General features: G+C 45.9%; 1 protein-coding gene across 20 annotated transcripts in view; it reads left to right on the top strand.

Moving 5' to 3' along the window:
* The window catches only part of fryl (furry homolog, like), a 108,696-nt gene that overhangs the window by 72,593 nt on the left and 8,647 nt on the right, over nt 1-27,456 (top strand). For 12 of the 20 annotated variants that reach the window (XM_024421859.2, XM_024421857.2, XM_024421858.2 and 9 more), the window contains 28 exons: nt 238-392; nt 489-588; nt 695-863; nt 1,061-1,326; nt 1,987-2,127; nt 2,233-2,404; nt 2,632-2,719; nt 2,791-2,903; nt 3,002-3,152; nt 3,244-3,347; nt 3,508-3,690; nt 3,935-4,136; nt 4,464-4,585; nt 4,768-4,955; nt 5,215-5,309; nt 5,474-6,099; nt 8,855-9,123; nt 9,357-9,497; nt 10,991-11,191; nt 11,771-11,932; nt 12,022-12,120; nt 12,244-12,420; nt 12,718-12,726; nt 13,127-13,339; nt 15,701-15,871; nt 18,501-18,850; nt 21,910-22,117; nt 22,634-22,783. In XM_024421859.2, coding sequence (XP_024277627.1) covers nt 238-392; nt 489-588; nt 695-863; nt 1,061-1,326; nt 1,987-2,127; nt 2,233-2,404; nt 2,632-2,719; nt 2,791-2,903; nt 3,002-3,152; nt 3,244-3,347; nt 3,508-3,690; nt 3,935-4,136; nt 4,464-4,585; nt 4,768-4,955; nt 5,215-5,309; nt 5,474-6,099; nt 8,855-9,123; nt 9,357-9,497; nt 10,991-11,191; nt 11,771-11,932; nt 12,022-12,120; nt 12,244-12,420; nt 12,718-12,726; nt 13,127-13,339; nt 15,701-15,871; nt 18,501-18,850; nt 21,910-22,117; nt 22,634-22,783 — 5,025 coding nt within the window. The remainder of the gene's footprint in view (nt 1-237; nt 393-488; nt 589-694; nt 864-1,060; nt 1,327-1,986; nt 2,128-2,232; nt 2,405-2,631; nt 2,720-2,790; nt 2,904-3,001; nt 3,153-3,243; nt 3,348-3,507; nt 3,691-3,934; nt 4,137-4,463; nt 4,586-4,767; nt 4,956-5,214; nt 5,310-5,473; nt 6,100-8,854; nt 9,124-9,356; nt 9,498-10,990; nt 11,192-11,770; nt 11,933-12,021; nt 12,121-12,243; nt 12,421-12,717; nt 12,727-13,126; nt 13,340-15,700; nt 15,872-18,500; nt 18,851-21,909; nt 22,118-22,633; nt 22,784-27,456) is intronic. The other 8 variants (XM_024421853.2, XM_024421865.2, XM_024421856.2 and 5 more) reach the window with 6 other exon arrangements.

Below are 27,456 nucleotides of genomic sequence, written 5' to 3'. Positions count from 1 at the left end.
CCTTCTACACTGCAGCCTCACTGCTGCGCTTAAACTATCCCTTTATTACCAGCTGCTGTCTTTCATCTGCACTGATTTGATTGTAAAACAGTAAGACTAAACTTTCACGGTTGAATTATTTAGTGGTGCCGATGAAAGAAAGGAAATGGCTCGACTCTTGAGGTGCCTCACTGAGTGCAGTGTATATTGAGGGCTTGTGCTGATGGTCCCTGATGGTGTCTTGGGCTCCCCCTGCAGGTGCACCAGTTGGGCTGTGAGGCGGTGATGCTGCTGTTGGAGCTGAACCCAGACCAGAGTAACTTGATGTTCTGGGCTGTGGACCGCTGCTACACTGGCTCACGGCGCGTGGCTGCTGGCTGCTTCAGGGCCATCGCCAACGTCTTTCACAACAGGCACGTCCAGATTAATTTCTCCGATTTTATAGTGCATGTTTGTTTTTCTGTGTATTAACTGAAATGCTGTAATCCATAATGTGATTTATTCTACAGGGATTACCAGTTTGACACCGTGGTGCTGCTGAATCTCATCCTGTTTAAGGCAGCTGATTCATCCAGAGATATCTATGAGGTGGCCATGCAGCTGCTGCAGGTTGGTGTGACACATTCCTGGACACCATGTTTATTTACTGCTCTGTGTCAGTTGGTTTTAGTCCAGTATGTACTTAATGTGATATTTCCCTGTGGTTATTCCCCAGATCTTGGAGCCCAAGCTCTTCCGTTACGCTCATAAACTGGAGATCCAGAGAACAGATGGGATCCTGAGCCCTCCCTCCCCGCTGCCACACCTCTACTCTGTCTCCTACTACCAACTGTCTGAGGAGCTGGCCAGGACATACCCAGAGCTCACCCTGCCCATCTTCTCAGGTCTGCACCGTTATACATCACACACTGCCACATAGTCATCTGTCTCATTAGGCTAATCTTAAATGCCTTCCTGGTTAAGTAGTCCTTTATAAGGGGAATGGTCTGTCAATTGAGATTCTGGTCTGTAGCCATATCTTTGGCATTTGTTACAGATGTGACTGTTATTGATGTGGTGACTGTGCTGTTTTCTACCCCAGAGGTGAGCCAGCGTATCCAGACAGCACACCCTGGTGGTCGCCAGGTGATGCTGCACTACCTCCTGCCCTGGATGAACAACGTGGAGCTGGTGGACTTCAAGCTGTCGCCACGGCGACATGAGGAGACCCCCATTTGTGAGGATGAGGAGGACGCCCACGAGCGCGATATGATGGTTAACAGCCGCCGTTGGCTCCGCGGGGAGGGCTGGGGCTCCCCGCACGCCACCACCATGGTGCTCAACAACCTCATGTTCATGACTGCCAAGGTACGACCGCAACCTACCACACACACGAAATGTACTCTGCTGCTGATAAATGGTCGAGTTTGAACTGTATTGCTCTTGTGCATGCAGCACGGGGATGAGTTTGAACTGTATTGCTCTTGTGTATACAGTACGGGATGAGTTTGAACTGTATTGCTCTTGTGTATACAGTACGGGGATGAGTTTGAACTGTATTGCTCTTGTGTATACAGTACGGGGATGAGTTTGAACTGTATTGCTCTTGTGTATACAGTACGGGGATGAGTTTGAACTGTATTGCTCTTGTGTATACAGTACGGGGATGAGTTTGAACTGTATTGCTCTTGTGCATGCAGCACGGGGATGAGTTTGAACTGTATTGCTCTTGTGTATACAGTACGGGGATGAGTTTGAACTGTATTGCTCTTGTGTATACAGTACGGGGATGAGTTTGAACTGTATTGCTCTTGTGTATACAGTACGGGGATGAGTTTGAACTGTATTGCTCTTGTGTATACAGTACGGGGATGAGTTTGAACTGTATTGCTCTTGTGTATACAGTACGGGGATGAGTTTGAACTGTATTGCTCTTGTGCATACAGTACGGGGATGAGTTTGAACTGTATTGCTCTTGTGTATACAGTACGGGGATGAGTTTGAACTGTATTGCTCTTGTGTATGCAGTACGGGGATGAGTTTGCGTGGTCAGAGATAGAGAACGTGTGGACCACCCTGGCAGACAGCTGGCCAAAGAACCTGAAGATCATCCTGCACTTCCTCATCAGCATGTCAGGGGTCAACAGTGAGCCCAGCTTCCTGCCCTATGTAAGTCCAGTTTACACACACTATCCTCTCTCCCTCACACACCTCGCATATCCAATAATTATTCAGTCATCTGAAATGTTTGTTAAAATGTGTGTGTGTCGTCAGGTGAAGCGGGTGGTGGTGTACCTGGGCAGGGATAAGACTATGCAGCTGCTGGAGGAGCTGATGTGTGAGCTGGACCTGACAGACCCAGTGAGCTCTGCTGTCACTCACATGGACAACCCTCCCTACTACCGCATTACCTCCAGCTATAAGATCCCCTCCGTCACCTCAGCAGGTATATATCACACTGTCCATTGTCTTCTGTACATGTACCTCCTCTATTTTATAGCCTACTGTCCTGTGATACAAAACACAGATGCTTGATGTTTCTAGGGTACTTATTCCCCCCATCTACTTCCTCGTGGACTTGTGGATTGTATGTATGATGTCATAACATTGTCATGTTCCTCCTAAACCTTGTTGCCATAGTTCCTAGATGCCTTTCCCCTTCTCTGTCCACAGGAACCACCTCCAGTAGTAACACCATGGTGCCAGGACCCGACGCTCACCATGACAGCAGCAAGAACAAAGACCCCAACATGGACGACAGGTATGAGATCACACACAGATACAGACCGACCCACCTGTGAGACTACAGCTGTCTCTCTCTGTTGTCTGCAGTTCCACCCATCTGGACATCTACAGTGGTCTGAACAGCAACCTGAACCGTCAGCACCACCGCCTGGAGTCTCGCTACAGCAGCAGCTCTGGAGGATCCTATGAGGAAGAGAAGGGTAAGAGACCCTCCACCCAGCCATACTACTCTACTTTCTGCTTTATACTTACACACATCCATGTTGCCACAGGTGTGATAATCCCCTGTTTTCTCCAGGTGACTCCATGCCGCTATATGCTAACTGGCGTCTGAAGGTGATGGACCACAACCGTCCCGAGCCCCTCCCCTTTCCTCCGACAGGGGGATGCTGGTCCCCTCTGGTGGACTACCTGCCAGAGACCAACACCCCTGGAGTACCCATTCACAGGTAACTCCTACCCCCCCCTCCACTTGACCTCTGACCTGTCTGTATGACCTCTTCCCTGACCCAGCTGACTCTCTGGTGTGGTGTATCTCAGGTGTAACATAGCTGTCATCCTACTGACTGACCTCATAGTAGACCATGGGGTCAAAGTGGAGTGGAGTGCCTACCTTCACCTCCTGCTGCACTCCATTTTCATAGGTAACTAACCTCTCACCTCTGTACAGCTGGCTGATTACAACTTGAGTGATGTATATTTGTCTTTAGACACTTCATTTGCAGGCAAAACAGACTCTTCATTTGCCAGTGTTAATGTTTATGAAATAGATTTTTCATATCAGTCCTTTGTTTTTCCTACCAGGGTTTGACCACCAGCACCCTGAGGTCTACGAGCACTGCAAACGCCTCCTGCTTCACCTGCTGGTCGTCCAGGGAACTAACGGCAGCGTTCAATCCTTGGCCTCTGTGTTGCTGCGCAACCGAGAGTTCAACGACCCCAAGGTGCTGACGGTGAAGCCACCGCCCCACGACTTCAACCTCACAGGTCAGTAGCGCTCTGCAACGATCTGAGTAGCTTAACTAAAGAACAGAAATCCCTTTGCCTTTATTCTGTATTGCCCAATAAGATCAGGAGGGGGCAGCAAAGATCCATGTCCTCATTTCCTCTCCTACCTTTACAGATCACTATGTGAAATCTCATAGACTTGTCTTTATTGAAGTTTATAGCGATTCCTCAGCCATGAATCGCTGTTCTCATGTGCTTGTGTGTGTGTGTGTTACTCATGCAGGAATGTGTGACGTTGTGCCAGACTATCAGCCGTCTCCTATGACCGACTCAGGCCTGAGTTCCAGCTCCACTTCGTCCAGCATCAGCTTGGGTACAGGAGGAACCCCCCTGCCTCACCTCACCCCCACCCTAATTAACGAGGTGGACGTCATCGCCGAGCAGGATGAGAAGGTCAAGGCCCTCATCGAGTTTGTCACCTCCAGGTGAGTATCTGAGACGGCATGTACTTGGAAATTGATGTATTCTGTTTATACTGTATGTGGACGTGTGTGTCTGTGTCATAGCTGTATATATCAGTTATTTGTCTCATGTGATGTACCCTCATGACTAACTTCATCTAATCCATGTATCTGATCTCACGCTTGCAGCCATGTCTGAAAGGATGGGGTATTTCTCAATTGCATGTGTTTGCGTGTGCCAATACAATTTATATTTTACATTTTGGGATCAGAATATCAGGGTTGGATGTGTTGTATGATGATAGGTCTGACTTCCCTCGTTTCCTGTCCTGATTCTGTCTTGTCCTGCAGGAAGCGGGGGCCCCTGTGGAACCATGAGGACGTGTCGCCCAAGAACCCCAACATAAAGAGTGCTGACCAGCTGTGTGTGTTCCTCAGACATGTAGTGACAGTCTTCAAACAGTCCCAGTCAGGTCAGTGTGTTTTAATGCTGTTCCTTATCTCCTTCTACTGTACGGTCCACATTTGTTAGCACTCCACAAAAATATATTTCTATTCACCGTTGTTGATTAGCATGAAATATCTCTATTCTTATGTGTCTGTAACACCTCTGCATTTTGATATTAAAATATATATGTGTGTGTTTGTTAATCAGGTTTCCAGCTGGAGCAGTTGCTGAGTGAGGTAGCGCTGCAGACTGCTCTGTCGTGCTCGTCTCGTCACTATGCAGGGCGCTCCTTCCAGATCTTCAGGGCTCTCAAACAACCCCTCACAGCCGCCACGCTCTCTGATGTCCTCTCACGTCTTGTAGAGACAGTGGGCGACCCTGGAGAGGAGGCGCAGGTGAGCTACACCCCCACCTGTATCAAGACAAACACCTTTAAATATGTCATTTGGGCTATCTGCTCTATTACTGTTATCAATTACTTATGATCTCAGATCAGTGTCGCAGTTTGAACAGGCGCTATGCTCCAGAGGGATCAGCCACTCTGACCTGGGATCAGTGTGGATCAGCAGCTCTGTTACCAAGCAGCAGCCACTGGGTACTGCAGTATCAGGGGTCCATCTGTCTGGGTGGTTGACCTCTGCTCTTCTGTCTCAGGGCTTTGTTATCGAGCTGTTGCTGACTCTGGAGTCAGGGATTGACACTCTCGCTGACACAGTAAAGAATTATGACCTCCTCACTGCCTTGGCAAAGTAAGCACTGACCAATTCAATATCTGATATATCCATGCCTGTCTTCAATGCTTTCTCTCAGTAAACACAATCGTGCATTCACACTTTCTCAACACACACATCTTTGAGACTGAGTATTTCACTAGTACTGGGTTTTAGACAGATTGTCATTTCTGATCCTGCAGGGCTTCTGCCCACGAGCACCTGGGGGCTAAGTTTGCAGCCAATAGGAAGAGCACGGGCCAGCTGAACCTGAGTAGTGGGGGTCTGTTCCACCACAGTCACTACCCCCACGGCCACGCCCGCAGCAACTCCCTCCGCGCTAGCCTCATGGGCGAACGCAAGGGCGACCGTCGCCGCAGCAACACCCTAGATATCGCTGATCGGCTGGGTGGCAGCCATGGCAACCTAGCCCGAACGCAGAGCTTGTCGTCATTGCGGGAGGGTGGAGGAGGGGGTCCTGGGGGGGAGGCCATCCCTCCTGTGGACCCCACCAACCTGATGGCCACTGTGTTCTGGATTGCAGCCTCCCTCCTGGAGTCGGACTATGAGTTTGAGTACCTGCTGGCCCTGCGGCTGCTCAACAAGCTACTGGGTCAGCTGCCCCTGGAGAACGCAGACAGCAGGGAGAGGCTGGAAACAGTACAGGCCAAGCTGAAATGGTACAGCTTCCCTGGTCTACTGCAGCTCTTCCTCAAGGGCTTCACCTCAGCCTCCACCCAGGAGCTCACCATCCACCTGCTCAACAAGCTCATCAGCGTCTCCCGCCACACACTAGTCGACCCCTCCCAGGTGGCAGGTAAGAGAGCAGGTATTGACCTTATTGCTTTTTATCTTAATTCCCAAGATGGCATAGCAGTCAGACGTCCTGTGTGTGTCCTGTGTGTGTCCTGTGTGTGTCCTGTGTGTGTCCTGTGTGTGTCCTGTGTGTGTCCTGTGTGTGTCCTGTGTGTGTCCTGTGTGTGTGTGTGTATGTATGTATGTATGTATATATATATATATATATATATATAGTTTGTGAGTTTGTGTTGCAGGAAGAAAATGTCTGCTTGAAAAAGCTAGCCTTGGCTTTTTCTATATCTATCTATATATGTGTGTGTGTGTGTTTTTATATATATATATATATATATATATATATATATATATATATATATATATATATATATATATATATACACACACATGTATAGATAGATATAGAAAAAGCCAAGGCTAGCTTTTTCAAGCAGACATTTTCTTCCTGCAACACAAACTCAAAAAAGTTCTGGGACACTGTAAAGTCCATGGAGAATAAGAACACCTCCTCCCAGCTGTCCACTGCACTGAAGATGGGAAACACTGTCACCACCGATAAATCCACTATAATTGAGAATTTCAATAAGCATCTTTCTACGGCTGGCCAGGCTTTCCACCTGGCTACCCCTACCCAGGTCAACAGCACTGCACCCCCAACAGGAACTCGACCAAGCCTTCCCCATTTCTCCTTCTCCCAAATCCAGTCAGCTGATGTTCTGAAAGAGCTGCAAAATCTGGACCCCGACAAATCAGCCAGGGCTAGACAATCTGGACCCTTTCTTTCTAAAATTATCTGCCGAAATTGTTGCCACCCCTATTACTAGCCTGTTCAACCTCTCTTTTGTGTCGTCTGAGATTCCCAAAGATTGGAAAGCAGCTGCGGTCATCCCCCTCTTCAAAGGGGGGACACACTCTTGACCCAAACTGCTACAGACCTATATCTATCCTACCCTGCCTTTCTAAGGTCTTCGAAAGCCAAGTCAACAACAAACAGATTACCGACCATTTCGAATCCCACCATACCTTCTCCTCTATGCAATCTGGTTTCAGAGCTGGTCATGGGTGCACCTCAGCCACGCTCAAGGTCCTAAACGATATCTTAACCGCCATCGATAAGAAACAATACTGTGCAGCCGTATTCATTGACCTGGCCAAGGCTTTCGACTTTGTCAATCACCACATCCTCATCTGCAGACCCGACAGCCTTGGTTTCTCAAATGATTGCCTCGCCTGGTTCACCAACTACTTCTCTGATAGAGTTCAGTGTGTAAAATCGGAGGGTCTGTTGTCCGGTCCTCTGGCAGTCTCTATGGGGGTGCCACAGGGTTCAATTCTTGGGCCGACTCTCTTCTCTGTATACATCAACGATGTCGCTGCTGGTGAGTCTGATCCACCTCTACGCAGACGACACCATTCTGTATACTTCTGGCCCTTCTTTGGACACTGTGTTAACAACCCTCCAGGTGAGCTTCAATGCCATACAACTCTCCTTCCGTGGCCTCCAATTGCTCTTGAATACAAGTAAAACTAAATGCATGCTCTTCAACTGATCGCTGCCTGCACCTGCCTGCCTGTCCAACATCACTACTCTGGACAGCTCTGACTTAGAATATGTGGACAACTACAAATACCTAGGTGTCTGGTTAGACTGTAAACTCTCCTTCCAGACTCACATCAAACATCTCCAATCCAAAGTTAAATCTAGAATTGGCTTCCTATTTCACAACAAAGCATCCTTGACTCATGCTGCCAAACATACCCTTGTAAAACTGACCCTCCTACCAATCCTCAACTTCGGCGATGTAATTTACAAAATCGTCTCCAATACCCTACTCAATAAATTGGATGCAGTCTATCACAGTGCCATCGGTTTTGTCACCAAAGCCCCATATACTACCCACCACTGTGACCTGTATGCTCTCGTTGGCTGGCCCTCGCTTCATACTCGTCGCCAAACCCACTGGCTCCAGGTCATCTACAAGACCCTGCTAGGTAAAGTCCCCCCTTACCTCAGCTCGCTGGTCACCATAGCAGCACCCACCTGTAGCACCCGCTCCAGCAGGTATATCTCTCTGGTCACTCCCAAAACCAATTCTTCCTTTGGCCGCCTCTCCTTCCAGTTCTCTGCTGCCAATGACTGGAACAAACTACAAAAATCTCTTCTCCCTCACTAGCTTTAGGCACCAGCTGTCAGAGCAGCTCACAGATTACTGCACCTGTACATAGCCCATCTATAATTTAGCCCAAACAACTACCTCTTTCCCTACTGTATTTATTTATTTTGCTCCTTTGCACCCCATTATTTCTCTCTACTTTCTCTGAACATTCTTCCACTGCAAATCAACCATTCCAGTGTTTTACTTGCTATATTGTATTTACTTCGCCACCATGGCCTTTTTTTGCCTTTACCTCCCTTCTCACCTCACTTGCTCACATTGTATATAGACTTGTTTATACTGTATTATTGACTGTATGTTTGTTTTACTTCATGTGTAACTCTGTGTTGTTGTATGTGTTGAACTGCTTTGCTTTATCTTGGCCAGGTCGCAATTGTAAATGAGAACTTGTTCTCAACTTGCCTACCTGGTGAAATAAATCTAAATAAATAAATCTAGCACAAGTTCCTGGCTTCATGCTTGGTAAATGCCGCTAATCCCCCCTAGGACTCGCTGGGGCTTGCTTATGGGTCTAGACCTGTTTCTCTACCTGTGTTAGCTCAGGAGATCGAGATTCACTTGATCCTGATGTCGTCTGTTGCCGTCTCCTTGTAGGTTTTCCTCTAAACATCCTGTGCCTGCTGCCTCACCTCATCCAGCACTTTGACAGCCCCACTCCGTTCTGCAAGGAGACGGCGGATAAGATAGCTAAGGTGTGTGCCGAGGAGAAGTCAGCCACCCTGTCTAACCTGGCCCACATGATGAGTCTGTACAGCACACACAGCTACTCCAGAGACTGCACCAACTGGATCAACGTGGTGTGTCGTTACCTACACGACGCCTTTGCTGAGATCACCTTCAATCTGGTCACATACCTGGCTGAGGTAAGCACTCGCAACATCAGCCTTCATAGAAGTAATGAGGAGAATCAAAGCTGCCAACTTACTTGCATAGTCAGTCCACGGTCTCTGTTTAATTTACATTTACAGTAGCTTGTTTTTGTTATTATGACAGGTCAGCAGTGTTAATTACTGATCATCTGATAAGCAGATGTCCAACATCCAACCCATGATGGCAGTTGAGAGCCTATTCTTAAACATTCCCCTCTCATCCTCAGTTGCTGGAGAAGGGCCTACCCAGCATGCAGCAGTCCCTGCTACAGATCATCTACAGCCTGCTGAGTCACATTGACCTGTCTGCTGCGCCCGTTAAACAGTTCAACCTGGAGATCATGAAGATCATCAGCAAATATGTCCAGGTGAGACCTGGTTTCTCTTTTTACAATTCAGCTCAGCACTCTGACGCTCTTAAGGCCTCTCATCGCAAAGAGGATTGAGAGAGAAAATAATAAATGGGAATTGGCCGTTACAGAAATAAAGCTGTATGACACAGTATGGGTGACATCGTGGCTCATTCATTTCAGCAGATGGAGCCTTTGGTGTGAATGTGTGAGGGAGAAACCCAGAATGACAGAATCAGATAGTTTAAGGTGAAAGACAATACATTTCTTAAGGTAGGAAACAACACCTCCACTTTGCTGATCCTCAACATAGAGCCTCCACAAGGGTGCATGCTCAGCCCCCTCCTGTGTGCCCTGTTCACCCATGACTGCGTGGCCACGCATGCCTCCAACTCAATCATCAAGTATGCAAACAACACAACAGTCATAGGCCAGAACACTAACAACAACAAGACAGCCTGCAGGGAGGTGGTGAGGGCCCTGGGAGAGTGGTGCCAGGAAATAACCTCTCACTCAACATCAACAAAACAAAGGAGTTGATCGTGGACTTCAGGAAACCGCAGAGGGTGCACGCCCCTATCCACATCGACGGGACCGCAGTGGAGAAGGTGGAAAGCTTCAAGTTCCTCGGCATACACATCACTGATGATCTGAAATGGTCCACCCACACAGACAGTGTGGTAAAGAAGGCGCAGTAGCGCGAAATTTGGCTGGTCACCTAAAACCCTAAAACTTTTACAGATGCACAATTGAGAGCATCCTGTTGGGCTGTATCACCGCCTGGTGCGGCAACTGCACTGCCCAAAACCACAGGGCTCTCCAGAGGGTGGTGCGTTCTACCTGCCCTCCAGGACACCTACAGCACCCGATGTCACAGGAAGGCCAAAAATATCATCAAGGACATCAACCACCCGAGCCAATACCTGTTCACCCCGCTATCATCCAGAAGGCGAGATCAGTACAGGTGCATCAAAGCTGGGACCGAGAAACTGCTTCCAACTCAAGGCCATCAGACCGTTAAACAGCCATCACTAGTCTGCTTCCACCCGGTTATGTAACCCTGCACCTTAGAGGCTGCTGCCCTAAATACTTAGACATGGAATCACTGGCCACTTTAATAATGGAACACTTTAATGTTTTAAATAATGTTTACATACTGCTTTACTCATCTCATATGTATATACTCTATTCTCTTCTGTATTTTAGTCAATGCCACTCTGACATTGCTCATCCTAATATTTATATATTTCTTAATTCCATTCTTTTACTTTTAGATGTGTATGTATTGTTGTGAATTGTTAGATATTACTGCACTGTTAGAGCTAGAAACACAAGCATTTCACTACACCTGCAATAACATCTGCTAAATATGTCTATGTGACCAATAAAATTAGATTTAACCTTCCCTAGAACGGAGGTGTGCTTTTACCCCTTTCTAAAAACATGAAATCCTGTCTTATTGACAATTTAACCAACGTCTCCTCGGTGTTTGGATCCTGTGTGTTCCCCAGAGCCCGTACTGGAAGGAGGCCCAGAACATCCTGAAGCTGGTGGTGTCTCGGTCGGCCAGCCTGGTGGTGCCAGACGAGGTGCAACGCTCCTACAGCACCGAGTCCTCTGGATCCCCAGAGATCGCCTTCACTCGCATCTTCAACAACTCCTCTAAGGAGCTGCCCGGCAAGACGCTGGACTTCCACTTTGACATCTCAGAGGTGAAGTCTTGCCTGCTCAATGTGTTTATAAACTGTAGTGCTTTGTTTTATGTTGTATGAAACTGTATGTGCTGCTAGTTTGGCCAGGTCTCCCTTGTAAAATGTTTTTATTTCAACTAAACCTACATGGTAAATGACATGTTATATACAATTTTTAAAAGCTCTGTCCCGACCTCTGTCCCGACCTCTGTCCCGACCTCTGTCCCGACCTCTGTCCCGACCTCTGTCCCGACCTCTGTCCCGACCTCTGTCCCGACCTCTGTCCCGACCTCTGTCCCGACCTCTGTCCCTCTGACCTCTGTCCCGACCTCTGTCCCGACCTCTGTCCCGACCTCTGTCCCGACCTCTGTCCCCTCTGTCCCGACCTCTGTCCCGACCTCTGTCCCGACCTCTGTCCCGACCTCTGTCCCGACCTCTGTCCTCTTGTCAGCTTTTTGTCCTTCTCCGATTCTTTCTTCTTCTATTTTTCACTCTTTCCATTTTTCTTTCAGTCACCTTTTACCTTTAGCCTTACTTTTTTAAACAAAATGATCACATCTGTACAATCTAGATTAACTGGTGTAACCTTTTAACCACCAGACGCCCATCATAGGGCATAAGTACGGGGACCAGCGCACAGCTGCAGGGCGGAATGGGAAGCCGCAGGTCATTGCTGTGACTCGGAGCACGTCCTCCACCTCTTCTGGATCCAACTCCAACGGCCTGGTGCCTGTCAGCTGGAAGAGGCCCCAACTCTCTCAGGTACTTACAGCCAATGGATATGTTACAGTGAGGTTTGATATGTTTACATGTCTTTTTGTTTGTTAATATTTAATTGTGTCTTATTTCAGAGGAGAACCAGAGAGAAGCTCATGAACGTTCTCTCTCTGTGTGGTCCCGAGTCTGGTATTCCCAAGAATCCTTCTGTAAGACACCTGGCATGTCAAACTGTGAGCGAGCATGACTAGTGATTAGTGATCTACTTCAACATAATATATCCCAGCCATCCCTCCATGTGTTTATTGAACCTATTTATCATAACTGTTATATCTTTCTCTGTGTGTGTGTTTTAGGTGGTGTTCTCGTCCAACGAGGACCTGGACTCAGGTGACCAGCAGACCAGTCTGATCCCCACGGTGGAGGAGGTGGTGAGGGAGGAGGACCTGCAGGGAGAAGATGCAGGAAGTGAGCAGCAGTTTGGAGTCTTCAAGGACTTTGATTTCCTGGATGTGGAGCTGGAGGATGCTGAGGTGAGGGGTGATTCACTGTACAGTAGGAGCAGCCATCTGTATACACACACACTTTTTAATGTCTTGTAGAGGATCATTTACAATAGTCTGCTATTATACCATTTCATATCATGTTGTTGATTGGTGACAATAAATAATTTCATTGTGTGTGTGTGTGTTGAAGTACGTCTGAGCTTGTGTCTTAACATCTGTGCGTTTGTACTGGTCTTGGTATGACTTTTCTTCCATGTTGTCCTGTACCTGTCCCTACTAGTCTTTCTAACCTACTTGTTACCTTTCCTCTTTTCCCGCCACAAGGAGTTCCAGGTACGTTTGGGCCAGAAAGAGCTTTTTAAAGCTGCCATCCTAAGTGCCCTGGTGTCCCTCTGTCAGTCATGTGATTGTTGTCACCCTGTAGAAGCACCTGTTTTGTCAGTCTAGAAACAGACAGCCAATGAAGCATGCCACAAATACTTTTTTGGGTTCATGATCAATATAGCTTGTACATGAAGTGATTAGGTCAAACAGCCTGAAAGAATAGGTGTCATCTCCTCCACTTCCCATTACTGCAGACACAGCTCTTTAGATGTCATGTGTTAGTGGCATACATTGTTGTTTTCTTGTGTTTGGTCTTGTGCTGTTGTGATTTATCCACATTTTCTCAGCTATCTCAAACTTCAGTTAGTTCTACTGGTATCTGACTGCTTTTTCCTTGGGTGTCCTACAGGGGGAGAGCATGGACAACTTCAACTGGGGTGTGCGTCGGCGCTCCCTGGACAGCATGGACAAGGGCGAGGGAGATGGGGACACGCCGTCCCTGCAGGAGTGTCAGTACACCGGGAGCACTCCCAGCCTCAACCTCACCAACCAGGAGGACACGGACGAGTCGTCTGAGGAGGAGGTACTGAGCGCTAGCCAGATTCTCACCCGCTCTGGCCTAGTAAGTTTCACCCAACACAAGGGTGACCCTGTCCCCCGCCCACCCGCCCGCCCGCCCCATGCTCCTCACACAGCCTGCTGGCATTGTGTGTGTGCGTGCGTGTGTGTCCGTGTCCGCCCGCTCACTGAGCAGCGCTACTGCAGATCTATTGTGCTTGGTATGGGCAGGGGCTAGACACTTGCTTCCACTGTTACCGGTCACTATTTCATTCCCTGCCCCCCTTCACCCCCAATCCTAGACGTGCTACCCTCATTTGATTCCTTACCCACATACCCCTTCCCCCATAAGTTTGTTTTTTAGGTAAGTAAAGTACAGACCAAAACTATACTACTGAAAATCAGTCCAGTTCAGGTTTCTGATATGTTTAGGTCAGACAACTCATTCACGTACACTATAACTGATATGTTTAGGTCAGACAACTCATTCACGTCCACTATAACTGAAATGTTTAGGTCAGACAACTCATTCACATACACTATAACTGAAATGTTTAGGTCAGACAACTCATTCACGTCCACTATAACTGAAATGTTTAGGTCAGACAACTCATTCACGTACACTATAACTGATATGTTTAGGTCAGACAACTTATTCACGTACACTATAACTGAAATGTTTAGGTCAGACAACTCATTCACGTCCACTATAACTGATATGTTTAGGTCAGACAACTCATTCACTACTATAACTGAAATGTTTAGGTCAGACAACTCATTCACACTATAACTGATATGTTTAGGTCAGACAACTCATTCAAATATAACTGATATGTTTAGGTCAGACAACTCATTCACGTACACTATAACTGATATGTTTAGGTCAGACAACTCATTCACGTACACTATAACTGATATGTTTAGGTCAGACAACTCATTCACGTACACTATAACTGATATGTTTAGGTCAGACAACTCATTCACATACACTATAACTGATATGTTTAGGTCAGACAACTCATTCACGTACACTATAACTGATATGTTTAGGTCAGACAACTCATTCACGTACACTATAACTGATATGTTTAGGTCAGACAACTCATTCACATACACTATAACTGAAATGTTTAGGTCAGACAACTCATTCACGTCCACTATAACTGAAATGTTTAGGTCAGACAACTCATTCACGTACACTATAACTGATATGTTTAGGTCAGACAACTCATTCACGTACACTATAACTGATATGTTTAGGTCAGACAACTCATTCACGTACACTATAACTGATATGTTTAGGTCAGACAACTCATTCACGTACACTATAACTGATATGTTTAGGTCAGACAACTCATTCACGTACACTATAACTGATATGTTTAGGTCAGACAACTCATTCACATACACTATAACTGATATGTTTAGGTCAGACAACTCATTCACGTACACTATAACTGATATGTTTAGGTCAGACAACTCATTCGCGTACACTATAACTGATATGTTTAGGTCAGACAACTCATTCACATCCACTATAACTGATATGTTTAGGTCAGACAACTCATTCACATCCACTATAACTGGGAGATTAGCTACATAAAGATGAAACTGAAAGGAGTCCATAGCGTGACCATGTCAGTGAAACGGATTTCGTCAAGTTCCAACTGGCATCAAATGAACAGCATGTTCCTTTGTGAGCATGATCCCAATAACCCAAACCTCTGGCTGCCTTTCTCAAACTCCTCTTTGCTCTAAATGGCTAGTCAGCCAGTCTTCCCAAGCTGTTCTTCTAGAGCTGCCTATGCTCTCTGCTCTCCTCTGATCTGGATTGCTCTGTGCGATGCTCTGTGCGATGCTCTGTGCGAGTGAGAATGCCTCTAGTGACCCAAAGACTTGAACATGTTTAACTTCAGAGACATATCTGTATTAACTGTTAAACAATGCTACTATGAGCATGCAGCATATCATTTGCAGACAGAATGATCAAATAACAGAGATATTGTAATAATGCCTGGAATATAGCATGTTTTTAGAACGTCTTATTCTAAATAAACTAAACAGCAGATATCCTGGAGATGCAGAGGACCAGATAACATGGATATGTTTAATTAGGGGGTTTCATTTTGTACTCACTATCTATGGTATCAGTCAAAGGTTTGGACACACCTACTCATTCCAGGGTTTTTCTTTATTTGTACTATTTTCTACCTTGTAGAATAATAGTGAAGACATCAAAACAATGAAATAACACATATGGAATCATGTAACCAAAAAAGTGTTAAACAAATCAAAATATATTTGAGGTTCTTCAAAGTAGCCAGCCTTTGCCTTGATGACAGCTTGGTCCAGTCCTGACTGATACTGTAGTTCTAAATGGAGAATTTGAACCATGTGTTTTATTCTCTCCCTCCCCTCACTCCAGATCAACTGTGACTCTGCTATGGATGATGCCACGTCCAATCATGTGGACTCTCTGCAGCAGTCCCAGGAGTCGTCCAGCAGTGCCCTGTCAGAGGAGACCACGGCCCTGCTGCCCCACCTGAACAGCCCTGCACTGGAGATGGCCTGCTCTGACTCCATCCAGCTGCCTGAGGTGTGACCAATCGGGACAACAAAATTGTGGTGCTCCGGCTCTTTCTAGCTCCTTATTCTCCTCTTTTTACCTCTGCTGCGCTCTCTGTCTCGCGCATGTTTCACACAGAGTTGGCGGTGGCCTCCTCGCTCTGTCTGCCTGTAGGGAGTGAGCTGTAGCTGGTGTGCAGTAGGGGGCACTCTCTGTTCACATCTCCCTCCATCTCTTTCTCTCCACTTGTTGTGCTGCTCTGGGTGTGTGGGCGCTGTGGTGGGCTAGCTTTTGCTCCTCTGATTGGCTGGTTTGTGGTGCTTAAATGTGTGATTGGGGGAGAGATTGTCAATGCTCACCTCGGGCCAGGTGAAACGTCACCTCTCAATTTGGAACCTGAACACTCAACTGAACTCACTGTTAAATTACTGAGCACTGGACACCAGTCTCCTACTCTGCGTGGCAGACCCATGTGTGAGTATGAGCTAGTTAAGTCCGCTCCATTAGAGAGCATTGTGAAGCAACACAGAGACATGTATTAGATTAAACCAGTGAGCACATGTAACCAGGTAAACCATACTAACATGCAGTCACTAACAGCTTCAATTATTATCCATTATCTACCACTACTAACCTGTGTAACCATGGTGAGGATGCACTCTTACTCAACAAGTCTTCCACACAATGTATAGTTCTGTCTAGGTTTTGTATTGATAGTTTATGCTGCTCATGTTTGTCCCCGGAGACCCCAATTTGAATTGATTGTCTCATACACAGTGACACAGGACCTACTCCTGGTGATTGTGTGAACGAAACTGAGATGGGGAATGTTCAATGGGGGCTGCTCTGTGAGAAATAACACCCCGTCTTTTCCCCAGTAATGTGAATGGAGCTTCCGTATGAGCTCATTCCTGTCCCTCCTTACACCTATCATCTCAATATCAGCCCAAGGACATCTCCCCATCACAGGCCCAGGTCTTAGTGTAATGATAAAACCAGGATAAAACCATTAATACTATTACTCATCCCTCCACGACGGCCCAGACGTCCACCCACTCCTAAAAGTGTTCTGTAATATAGCCACCGAGACGTACTGGCAGCCTGCCACACTCTCCTTAATGCATGAGACTCTTAAATAGAGGAAAGACAAGTCCTTTCAATTAGATGTTCTAGATCCCCCTGTATCCTCACTCCTCCCCTGCACTCCCCACTCCTTCCTCTGCACTCCCCACTCCTTCCTCTGCACTCCCCACTCCTCCCCTGCACTCCCCACTCCTTCCCCTGCACTCCCCACTCCTCCCCTGCACTCCCCACTCCTCCCTCTGCACTTCCCACTCCTCCCTCTGCACTCCCCACTCCTCCCTCTGCACTCCCCACTCCTCCCTCTGCACTCCCCACTCCTCCCTCTGCACTCCCCACTCCTCCCTCTGCACTCCCCACTCCTCCCTCTGCACTCCCCCCTCCTCCCTCTGCACTCCCCACTCCTCCCTCTGTCCCCACCACTCCTCCCCCTGTCCTCCCCTCCTCCCCTCTCCTCCCCTGTCCCCCCACTCCTGCACTCCCCACTCCTCCCCCTGTCCTCCCCACTCCTCCCCTCCTCCCCTCCTCCCCTCCCCCCCTGTCCTCCCCACTCCTCCCCCTGTCCTCCCCACTCCTCCCCCTGTGGACATGTCTTGCATGAACATTGTTGACTTGTTTCCTGTAATATGACTCACACTGTGGGCTAATGCAGATAACTGCCCTGTCACACAGCACAGCAGTCACTGATGTGGATTTATGTTCCACTGTTACATTTGACAGTGTTCAGTACTACTGTGCTTAGCAGCTGGCTGCTACGTTTCTTACAACTGTAATTTACAATTTAACAAAACCTAGTCAAATCCTTTATATTGACCATAATGATGATTTTTTTTTTTCTCACAAACTTAACCTTCTCATTTAGTCTTTTTCTTAACTACTCTAGTCATTCATCGTGATCCATAATTCAGTAGCTTGATCCATCCAAATGGCTTGGACTGCGTCAGAGTGCAACACATCTCATCTATCTTGAAGGCCTTTTAGCGCTCAGCCTGTCGTCTGGTCACGTCAGTGTGTTATTACCCTGAGGGTCTCTCTTAATGGCAGGCCAGCTCCATAGATTGATATTGGCCCTTCTGTTTATTGATTTGCCTTTCTCTAGAGACACACAAACTTAGAGTATGAACTGTGAGGTGAATATCCATCTTTTGAATTATGCTGACCAAGTCTCCCTCTTCTATAGTTAAGAATAGTGTATTCTTTAATGTTATATATTGTGGAAGCCAGTAATGTTTCTACTTCAGGCATAGATAAAGGTTAAGTAGTTATTCCCATAAGGGCTGTTGCTGTGGCAACCGTAAGGCCTCAAGAGATGGAGTGATTTTGTGTGATTAGTGCTATAGTACAGTGGTTCTCAAACCTCTCCTCGGGGAGGAGTACATTCATGTATTTAATCTATTCCCGAGCTAGCACACCTGATGTCAACTATATAGCAAGGCCTTGAATAGGTGAATCAGGTGACCTAATTCATGGCTACGACAAAATTGTGAAACACCTGGGTGTCCCTGAGGAGAGGTTTGAGAACCACTATAATATATGTTGAATCTGCTCCTGAACAACTCCTGCTGGTTGTGTTGAGCAGGATGTGGTCAGCATGACGGCGGCAGACGAGCTGAGCAGCAGTGTGAGCACAGACACAGGGTTTGGCAGCAGTGCCCCCGCACTGCCCCCGGACCCCCCTGAGCGGTTTGACCTCACAGACTCTCAGGACCCTCATGACAACCTGGACCCGGCCCCCCCTCGGCTGCCGGCCATAGACACCCCGCCAGGGTCTCTCTGTGAGGATGGGGACTCCCCTACGACCCTGCCCCTGCTGCCCCCCATCCCAGACAGCCCCTGTGGCTCTGTGTGTGAGGAGGATGTGACGCTGGCGCTGAAGGAGCTGGATGAACGCTGTGAGGAGGAGGAGGCCGACTTCTCTGATATGTCCAGGTAAGACTGCTTTACTCTGCTGACTTTACTCTCCAATATCAGAGGACCTGTACCAGTGGCCAAATGTGCAGTGGTTGTGGCCTCTAGTCAGATATCAGTTTGTATGTCTTCAGGTGTATAAATTAGCCATTACATATGTATAAATAGATCCTGTCTCTAGATTGAAATTCTGGTAACATTTGCATACCTGTTTTCAGTTCATACTTGCATGTGGACAACCATATTGACAAATGGAATCTGTGGGGAGTGAGCCAGCAACTGGAGTAAATATCTCAGGTGCCACCTACTTCCGATGTGCCCTTATGCAAGGCACTACCCCCAACCTGCTCCGAGGAATTGCTCTGCGGCTGACCTTGTGGTGCTCCCAACCTGTGTGTGTTGTGGATCTGGGTACTGTGACAGCAAATATTGTATGTACAGTGGGACACAAAAGTATTTAGTCAGCCACCAATTGTGCAAGTTCTCCCACTTAAGAAGATGAGTGAGGCCTGTAATTTTCATCATAGATACACTTCAACTATGACAGACAAAATGAGGAAGAAAAAAAACAGAAAATCACATTGTAGGATTTTTAAGGAATTGATTTGCAAATTATGGTGGAAAATAAGTATTTGGTCAATAAAAGTTTCTCAATACTTTGTTATATACCCTTTGTTGGCAATGACAGAGGTCAAACGTTTTCTGTAAGTCTTCACAAGGTTTTCACACACATGCTGGTATTTTTGCCCATTCCTCCATGCAGATCTCCTCTAGAGCAGTGATGTTTTGGGGCTGTTGCTGGGCAACACGGACTTTCAACTCCCTCCAAAACTTTCTATGGGGTTGAGATCTGGAGACTGGCTAGGCCACTCCAGGACCTTGAAATGCTTCTTACGAAGCCACTCCTTCGTTGCCTGGGCGGTGTGTTTGGGATCATTGTCATGCTGAAAGACCCAGCCACGTTTCATCTTCAATGCCCTTGCTGATGGAAAGAGGTTTTCACTCAAAATCTCACGATACATGGCCCCATTCATTCTTTCCTTTACACGGATCAGTCGTCCTGGTCCCTTTGCAGAAAAACAGCCCCAAAGCATGATGTTTCCACCCCCATGCTTCACAGTAGGTATGGTGTTCTTTGGATGCAACTCAGCATTCTTTGTCCTCCAAACACGACGAGTTGAGTTTTTACCAAAAAGTTATATTTTGGTTTCATCTGACCATATGACATTCTTCCAATCTTCTTCTGGATCATCCAAATGCTCTCTAGCAAACTTCAGACGGGCCTGGACATGTACTGGCTTAAGCAGGGGGACACGTCTGGCACTGCAGGATTTGAGTCCCTGGCGGCGTAGTGTGTTACTGATGGTAGGCTTTGTTACTTTGGTCCCAGCTCTCTGCAGGTCATTCACTAGGTCCCCCCGTGTGGTTCTAGCAGTTTTGCTCACCATTCTTGTGATAATTTTGACCCCACGGGGTGAGATCTTGCGTGGAGCCCCAGATCGAGGGAGATTATCAGTGGTCTTGTATGTCTTCCATTTCCTAATAATTGCTCCCACAGTTGATTTCTTCAAACCAAGCTGCTTACCTATTGCAGATTCAGTCTTCCCAGCCTGGTGCAGGTCTACAATTTTGTTTCTGGTGTCCTTTGACAGCTCTTTGGTCTTGGCCATAGTGGAGTTTGGAGTGTGACTGTTTGAAGTTGTGGACAGGTGTCTTTTATACTGATAACAAGTTCAAACAGGTGCCATTAATACAGGTAACGAGTGGAGGACAGAGGAGCCTCTTAAAGAAGAAGTTACAGGTCTGTGAGAGCCAGAAATCTTGCTTGTTTGTAGGTGACCAAATACTTATTTTCCACCATAATTTGCAAATAAATTCCTTAAAAATCCTACAATGTGATTTTCTGGATTTTTTTTTTCTCATTTTGTCTGTCATAGTTGAAGTGTACCTATGATGAAAATTACAGGCCTCTCTCATATTTTTAAGTGGGAGAACTTGCACAATTGGTGGCTGACTAAATACTTTTTTGCCCCACTGTATGTGCTAAAGACGCTATGTTGGAGTATCTGTGTGTGTCGGTCGGTGTTGGTGTATCTGTGCGTGTCGGTCGGTGTTGGTGTTTGTCGGTCGATGTTGGAGCTGCTGTAATGGGTGACCTCATCACTGGCTCGACTCCCATTTGGGCTGGGTGGGAGCTGAGGGCATCTCTCTGAAGGTGGGCCAGCTCAGGCTTCTCTTTGCCTTTTTATATACACACTCATCAAGGAGGACAAACTGGTTAGAGGACACTGGTCACAGTACAGCTACAAATCAACTCTATTCAACGAGAGATTTAGAAACCATGCACACACTTCTTGCTTGTTCATTCAGTACACACATGTGCTTAAGTGAATGTTCCCTCTCTCCAAAACCCAGGCAGTATGATAGAGCGCTAGAGGGAATGGCAGTGCTCCAAATGATCCTCCCCCGGAAAACAAAACGGCTTTGCGCGTGCATGATTTGCGTGCTTGGCAGAAAGCTTAAATCAGTAGAAGGCTGTACTTAGAGCTTCTTTCGGTGAGGTTGGGGCCTTGCTCTGTGTTGCTGCGTATGTGTGTGTCAGATTCTGGGCTCAGAGCTCTGCTCTGTAGTCATGTTTGGGATGGTACGGTAGGTAGTGCAGTGTTCTAGGCAGGCTGGCAGTGAGATGCAGTGTTACCGTGCTGCAGAGAGAGGGAGGGAGAGCGAAGCGCTAGTTAAGGTGAGGATGAGGACGAAGACTGTATCCTCCACAGCGCTCGGCAGCGCAGGTATCAGATACTTCTACTCTGTCTGCTTCATCAGGCTGTTTGGTCCCACAGGCCTGTGAGTATCAGTGTGTGTGTGTGTGTGTGTTAAGATGGTAAAGTGCCATGTGTCTGTGATCTGGCTCTGCAGTAGATCTCTGCTGAAACAACGCTGCAGCAAAAACATCTGCAGTGAGCGGATGAGAGCGATGTATAGAGAGAGTGATGTTGTTTTGGTTGTAGTCAGAGCTAGGGTGTGTGTGTGCGCGCTTGTGCATTCAGAATGAGGTGAATCCTGTTTGTGTTTGTTTTCAGTCAAGATGAGGGTGATCAGGATGGTTTCCCAGAGGTCCAGGCCTCTCCTCCCCCCTCGCCCTTCCTCTCTGCCATCCTGGCAGCTTTCCAGCCTGTTGCCTATGACGACGAGGAGGATGCCTGGCGTGTCCATGTCAACCAGATGTTGTCGGACACGGATGGGTCCTCTGCTGTGTACACCTTCCATGTGTTCTCCCGACTATTTAAGGTGAGAGAGGAGGAGTGGGATATATTTAGTTTGTTTTGTGTTTATGTTTTGTACTGTATATACACTGAGTGTACAAAACGTGAAGAACATCTTTCTATGACGGTCTTACCAGGTGAAAGCTATGATCATTTATTGATTTCACTTGTTAAATCCACTTCAATCAGTGTATATGAAGGGGAGGAGAAATGTTAAAGATTTTTAAGCCTTGAGACAATTGTCGACATGGATTGTGTATGTGTGCCATTCAGAAGGTGAATGGGCAAGACAAAAGATTGAAGTGCCTTTGAACAGGGTTTCAGGCTCAACAGTTTCCTGTGTGTATCAACAATGGTCCACCCAATGCATTGGAGCAACATGGGCCTGCATCCCCGTGGAACACCTTTTAGAGTCCATGCCCCGACAAATTGAGGGCAAATGGGGTGCAAGTCAATATTAGAAAAATGTTCTTAATGTTTTGTACACTCAGTGTATTTGCCATGTATGTGTTTGCTCTGTTGATTGTGTTATTGTCTATAGAGCATGCAGAGGAAGTTTGGCGCCATCACCCACTCGTCAGTGCGTTTTCTGGGAGAGAGGCTGCAGCGAATGGGGAACCAGTTCCTCAGCTCCCTAGAGGTCATGACCTCACGCTCCCAGTGCCCCACGGTGCTGCTGGACGCTGAGACGGTGAGTCTTCCCTGCCAACCCAAAGATTACAACTTCCTTAATAATCTAAAGATTATATTGCATCATCTCTCTGGTTTCAAAAGGGAAGGATGACAAAGCTAATTGTAGCATGCTTTTTAGCGATAGCAGTAGTTATATAGTTAGTCGTGCAAGTTATGCATGCGTTGCATATTGCATGATGGACAGTATAAGGGTCTTTCTATAAACTAGGGTAGTAGTGAGGATTTCCTACGGTGGACAACCTATTAATAACAGCTGTTGAAATGGCATTGATAATAATCTGCCAGTTTTTCTGCCGTTTATCTATGTGTACAGTATATGTTAAATGTTTAACCCCTTCTCGTGGTTCGTGTCTTGACTACTGTGTAAAATAAATCATTTGACTACTGAGTTATATTGTATGCTCAACATTTTTTTTAAATATTATTTATACTTATACAATTTCTTAGCAAAAAATTTTGTTTAACAAGTAATAAATAAAAACATCTCAAAGTTGGCAGTAAATATTATTGGATCCCCTGTTTTCAGCACCTTCCCCTTGCGAGGAGAACGGCACTAACCATGTTTCCATCCACAGTTAAGTAGTACCGTTAAAAACAAATTATAATCACAACTAGGGTTGCACATTTTGGGGAATATTCATAGGTGGAAACATTTTGTGGGAATTAACGGAAATATATGCTAAATAAATTAATACCATTTAAATGTAGATGTTTTATGCATTGAATATATTTGCCATATCATATGGAGACAGAAGAATAAACCTTTTAGCTTATCATAAGTAGACATAATTACAAATGATTAAATCCTTCCAATAGAAATGTTTAAAAAACTATTTAGTTATGAATTGAACTTTAATTAAATGAGTTGACTCTTCACTTGGGATGATTTCACTGGACAACAAAAGAAAATGAATATTGGATGATCCCCAATGATCCATCGCATCTCCCAAAACCATTTTCAACATACATCTGTAAAATGATAGTCTAGAAACTAAAGCTTTGGTTGTCTTCCTCTCAGGCTTCCATGTCTTCTCCCTGGACCTTCTCAATGTCCCCCTCTTGAACATCAGACTCTGAGGCCTTATCTTCACTGTCACTTTCCAACCTTGTTGAGGATGGCTCATTGTCAGGCTCAAAAAGCCTCAAAATTTGCCTGGATGGACACCAATTTTTCTACCCTTGTATTGATCAGCCTGTTGCATGCTTTGGTGTGTGTGTTCAAAAACAAGGACTAGTTACGCTCTGAGGCGGCTGATGTTGGTGTGATTTGGAGGATGAGGGAGGCAACGGGGGAAAGAGCCTCAGATCCACAAAGTCCCTTCCACCAGGTGGCTGATGAGATATGTTGGCACGACTGCCATATTCCATCCCAAAGCCCTTGCATGGAAGTGTACTTCGCCAAACTGCCAAGAACCTTGCCCTCATCCAGGCCAAGGTGGCGAGACACAGTGGTGATGACACCATAGGCCTTGTTGATCTCTGTGGGCAGGGCAGTACGGATTTCTTCTCTTACATCTGCAAGCAGATTCTGAACATCAGACAGGATGGCATTGTCTCCCTCAATCTGTGCAATGGCTAATGTTAAAGGTTTCAGACTGCTTACCACTCTCTCCCAAAATACATAATCTAGGAAGATCCTCTTGATGGGGCTGTCTATATCGGCAGACTGTGATATGGCCATTTCTTGGTGAGACTCCTTCCCCTCCAGGAGAAAGTCAAACATGATGGCAACATTGCCCCAACAGGTGTTGCTGGGCAGCTTCAATGTGGTGCTCTTATTCTTCTCACTTTGCTTGGTGAGGTAGATTGCTACTATAACTTCATGACCCTTCACATATCTAACCATTTCCTTGGCTCTCTTGTAGCGTATATCCATTGTTTTCAGTGCCACAATGTCCTTGAGGAGCAGATTCAATGCATGAGCAGCACAGCCAATGGGTGTGATGTGAGGGTAGGACTCCTCCACTTTAGGCCAAGCAGCCTTCATGTTCACAGCATTGTCTGTCACCAGTGCAAATACCTTCTGTTGTTCAGCTCATCTGCAATGTGGAGACCGGTGTGTCTGTTGTGGAGATGTAGTTAATTATTCCTTGCCTACGAGCATTCGACCACCCATCAGAGTTGATTGCAATACAGTCTGGCTTTTCTATGATTTGCTTGACCTTCACTTGAACTCTGCATCCAGCAAATTAGTTGATCAAGTCTGGTTGGAGGGGTGTATGCTGGGTGAAGAACATTCTGAAATCTCTTCCAATACACATTGCCTGTGAGCATCAGAGGTGAACCAGTTGCATACACAGCTTGAGCTAGACATTTATCAGCATTTCTCTGACTACATTCCTCTTGAGTCAAAACATTTCTGATTCCAGGACCATGAGCTGTTGCCATCGATAAGGTGTCTGATTCATCATTTTCACCTCAACAAGAAGTAGAGGGACTTTTGCCAGAGGCTGCTTGTTGTGAGAGCTGAGGGAACTTTTTGCACTTGGCCAGATGATTCTGCGTCTTTGTTGCATTCTTCACATGATTTGACACAGTATTTGCAAATGTACACAGCTTTTCCTTCTACATTCGCTACAGTGAAATGTCTCCACACATCAAATAGTGCCCGTGGCATTTTACTGTAAAGGTTAGGAAATAAATGTGTAAAGAATATATATATTAAATTGAATGTACAAATAAATAGTTAATCAGTTAGATTAAACAGCTCCTTTGCAAGATAAATGTTTGAAAATGAAACATGTACAGTTGAAGTTGGAAGTTCCTGACATTTAATCCTAGTAAAAATTCCCTGTCTTAGGTCAGTTAGGATCACCACTTTATTTTAAGAATGTGAGATGTCAGAATAATAGCGTGATTTATTTCAGCTTTTATTTCGTCACATTCCCAGTGGTTCAGAAGTTTACATACTCAATTACATTGTTTAACTTGGGTCAAACATTTCGGGTAGCCTTCCACATGCTTCCCACAATACGTTGGGTGAATTTTGGCCCATTCCTCCTGACAGAGCTGATGTAACTGAGTCAGGTTTGTAGGCCTCCTTGCTCTCACATGCTTTTTCAGTTCTGCCCACAAGTTTTCTATAGGATTGAGGTCAGGGCTTTGTGATGGCCACTCCAATACCTTGACTTTGTTGTCCTTAAGCCATTTTGACACAACTTTGGAAGTATGCTTGGGGTTATTGTCCATTTGGAAGACCCATTTGTGACCAAGCTTTAACTTCCTGACTGATGTCTTGAGATGTTGCTTCAATATATCCACATAATTTTCCTACCTCATAATGCCATCTACTTTGTGAAGTGCACAAGTCCCTCCTGCAGCAAAGCACCCCCACAACATGATGCTGCCACCCCTGTGCTTCACGGTTAGGATGGTGTTCTTCGGCTTGCAAGCATCACCCTTTTTCCTCCAAACATAACGATGGTCATTATGGCCAAGCAGTTGTTATATTTTTGTTTCATCAGACCAGAGGACATTTCTCCAAAAAGTACAATCTTTGTCCCCGTTTGCAGTTGCAAACCGTAGTCTGGCTTTTTTATGGCGGTTTTGGAGCAGTGGCTTCTTCCTTGCTGAGCTGCCTTTCAGGTCATGTTGATATAGGACTCATTTTACTGTGGATATAGATACTTTTGTACCTGTTTCCTCCAGCATATTCACAAGGTTCTTTGCTGCTGTTCTGGGATTGATTTGCACTTTTCGCACCCAACTACATTCATCTCTCGGAGACGGATCTCGTCTCCTTCCTGAGCGGTATGACAGCTGCGTGGTCTCATGGTGTTTATGCTTGCGAACTGTAGTTTGTACAGATGAACGTGGTACCTTCAGGCATTTCAGAAATTGCTGCCAAGGATGAACCAGACTTGTGGAGGTCTACAATTATTTTTCTGAGGTCTTGGCTGATTTCTTTTGATTTTCCCATGATGTCAAGCAAAGAGGCACTGAGTTTGAAGGTAGGCCTTGAAATACATCAACAGGTACACCTCCAATTGACTCAAATGATGTCAATTAGCCTATCAGAGCTTCTAAAGCCATGACATAATTTTCTGGAATTTTCCAAGCTGTTTAAAGACAGTCAACTTAGTGTATGTAAACTTCTGACCCAGTGGAATTGTAATACAGTGAGTTATAAGTGAAATAATCTGTCTAAACAATTGTTGGAAAAATTACTTGTGTCATGCATAAAGTAGATGTCCTAACCAACTTGCCAAAACTACAGTTTGTTAACAAGAAATTTGTGGAGTGGTTAAAAAACCATCTTTAATGACTCCAACCTAAGTCAAATCCCCGAGCTGACAAGGTACAAATCTGTTCACTATTCATTCACTAGTTAACAAAAAATCATGTATATCGTATAAAATATATTCACCCCACCCAGTATTGTAATCAAAACTTACCAGAAAGCATGTAGTCCTTGGCTCAGACAGTGTAGTAGTGTGAGCTCAATAACATCTCATTAGTGTGCAAGATCTTGAGAATCAGCTGTACATGTGATGGAAGAATGCACTGTGCATGCAGAGGGTTACAATTCCATTGAATTGGGGATAGTTTAACCAAAATATGCCACAAGACCTAGAATTGCGTATCCCACAAAAAAGATTCAAGCAAACTTTTTGTAATAAATTTAAGCAAAATTCCCCAAATTCCAAGGCTCAACTTCCCATGGAAAAGTTC

Source organism: Oncorhynchus tshawytscha, linkage group LG05, assembly GCF_018296145.1.
Source record: "Oncorhynchus tshawytscha isolate Ot180627B linkage group LG05, Otsh_v2.0, whole genome shotgun sequence".
Classification (NCBI taxonomy): Eukaryota; Metazoa; Chordata; class Actinopteri; order Salmoniformes; family Salmonidae; genus Oncorhynchus; species Oncorhynchus tshawytscha.
The sequence above is the reverse complement of the archived record's forward strand: the minus strand, read 5'-3'. Positions and strand labels throughout refer to the sequence as shown.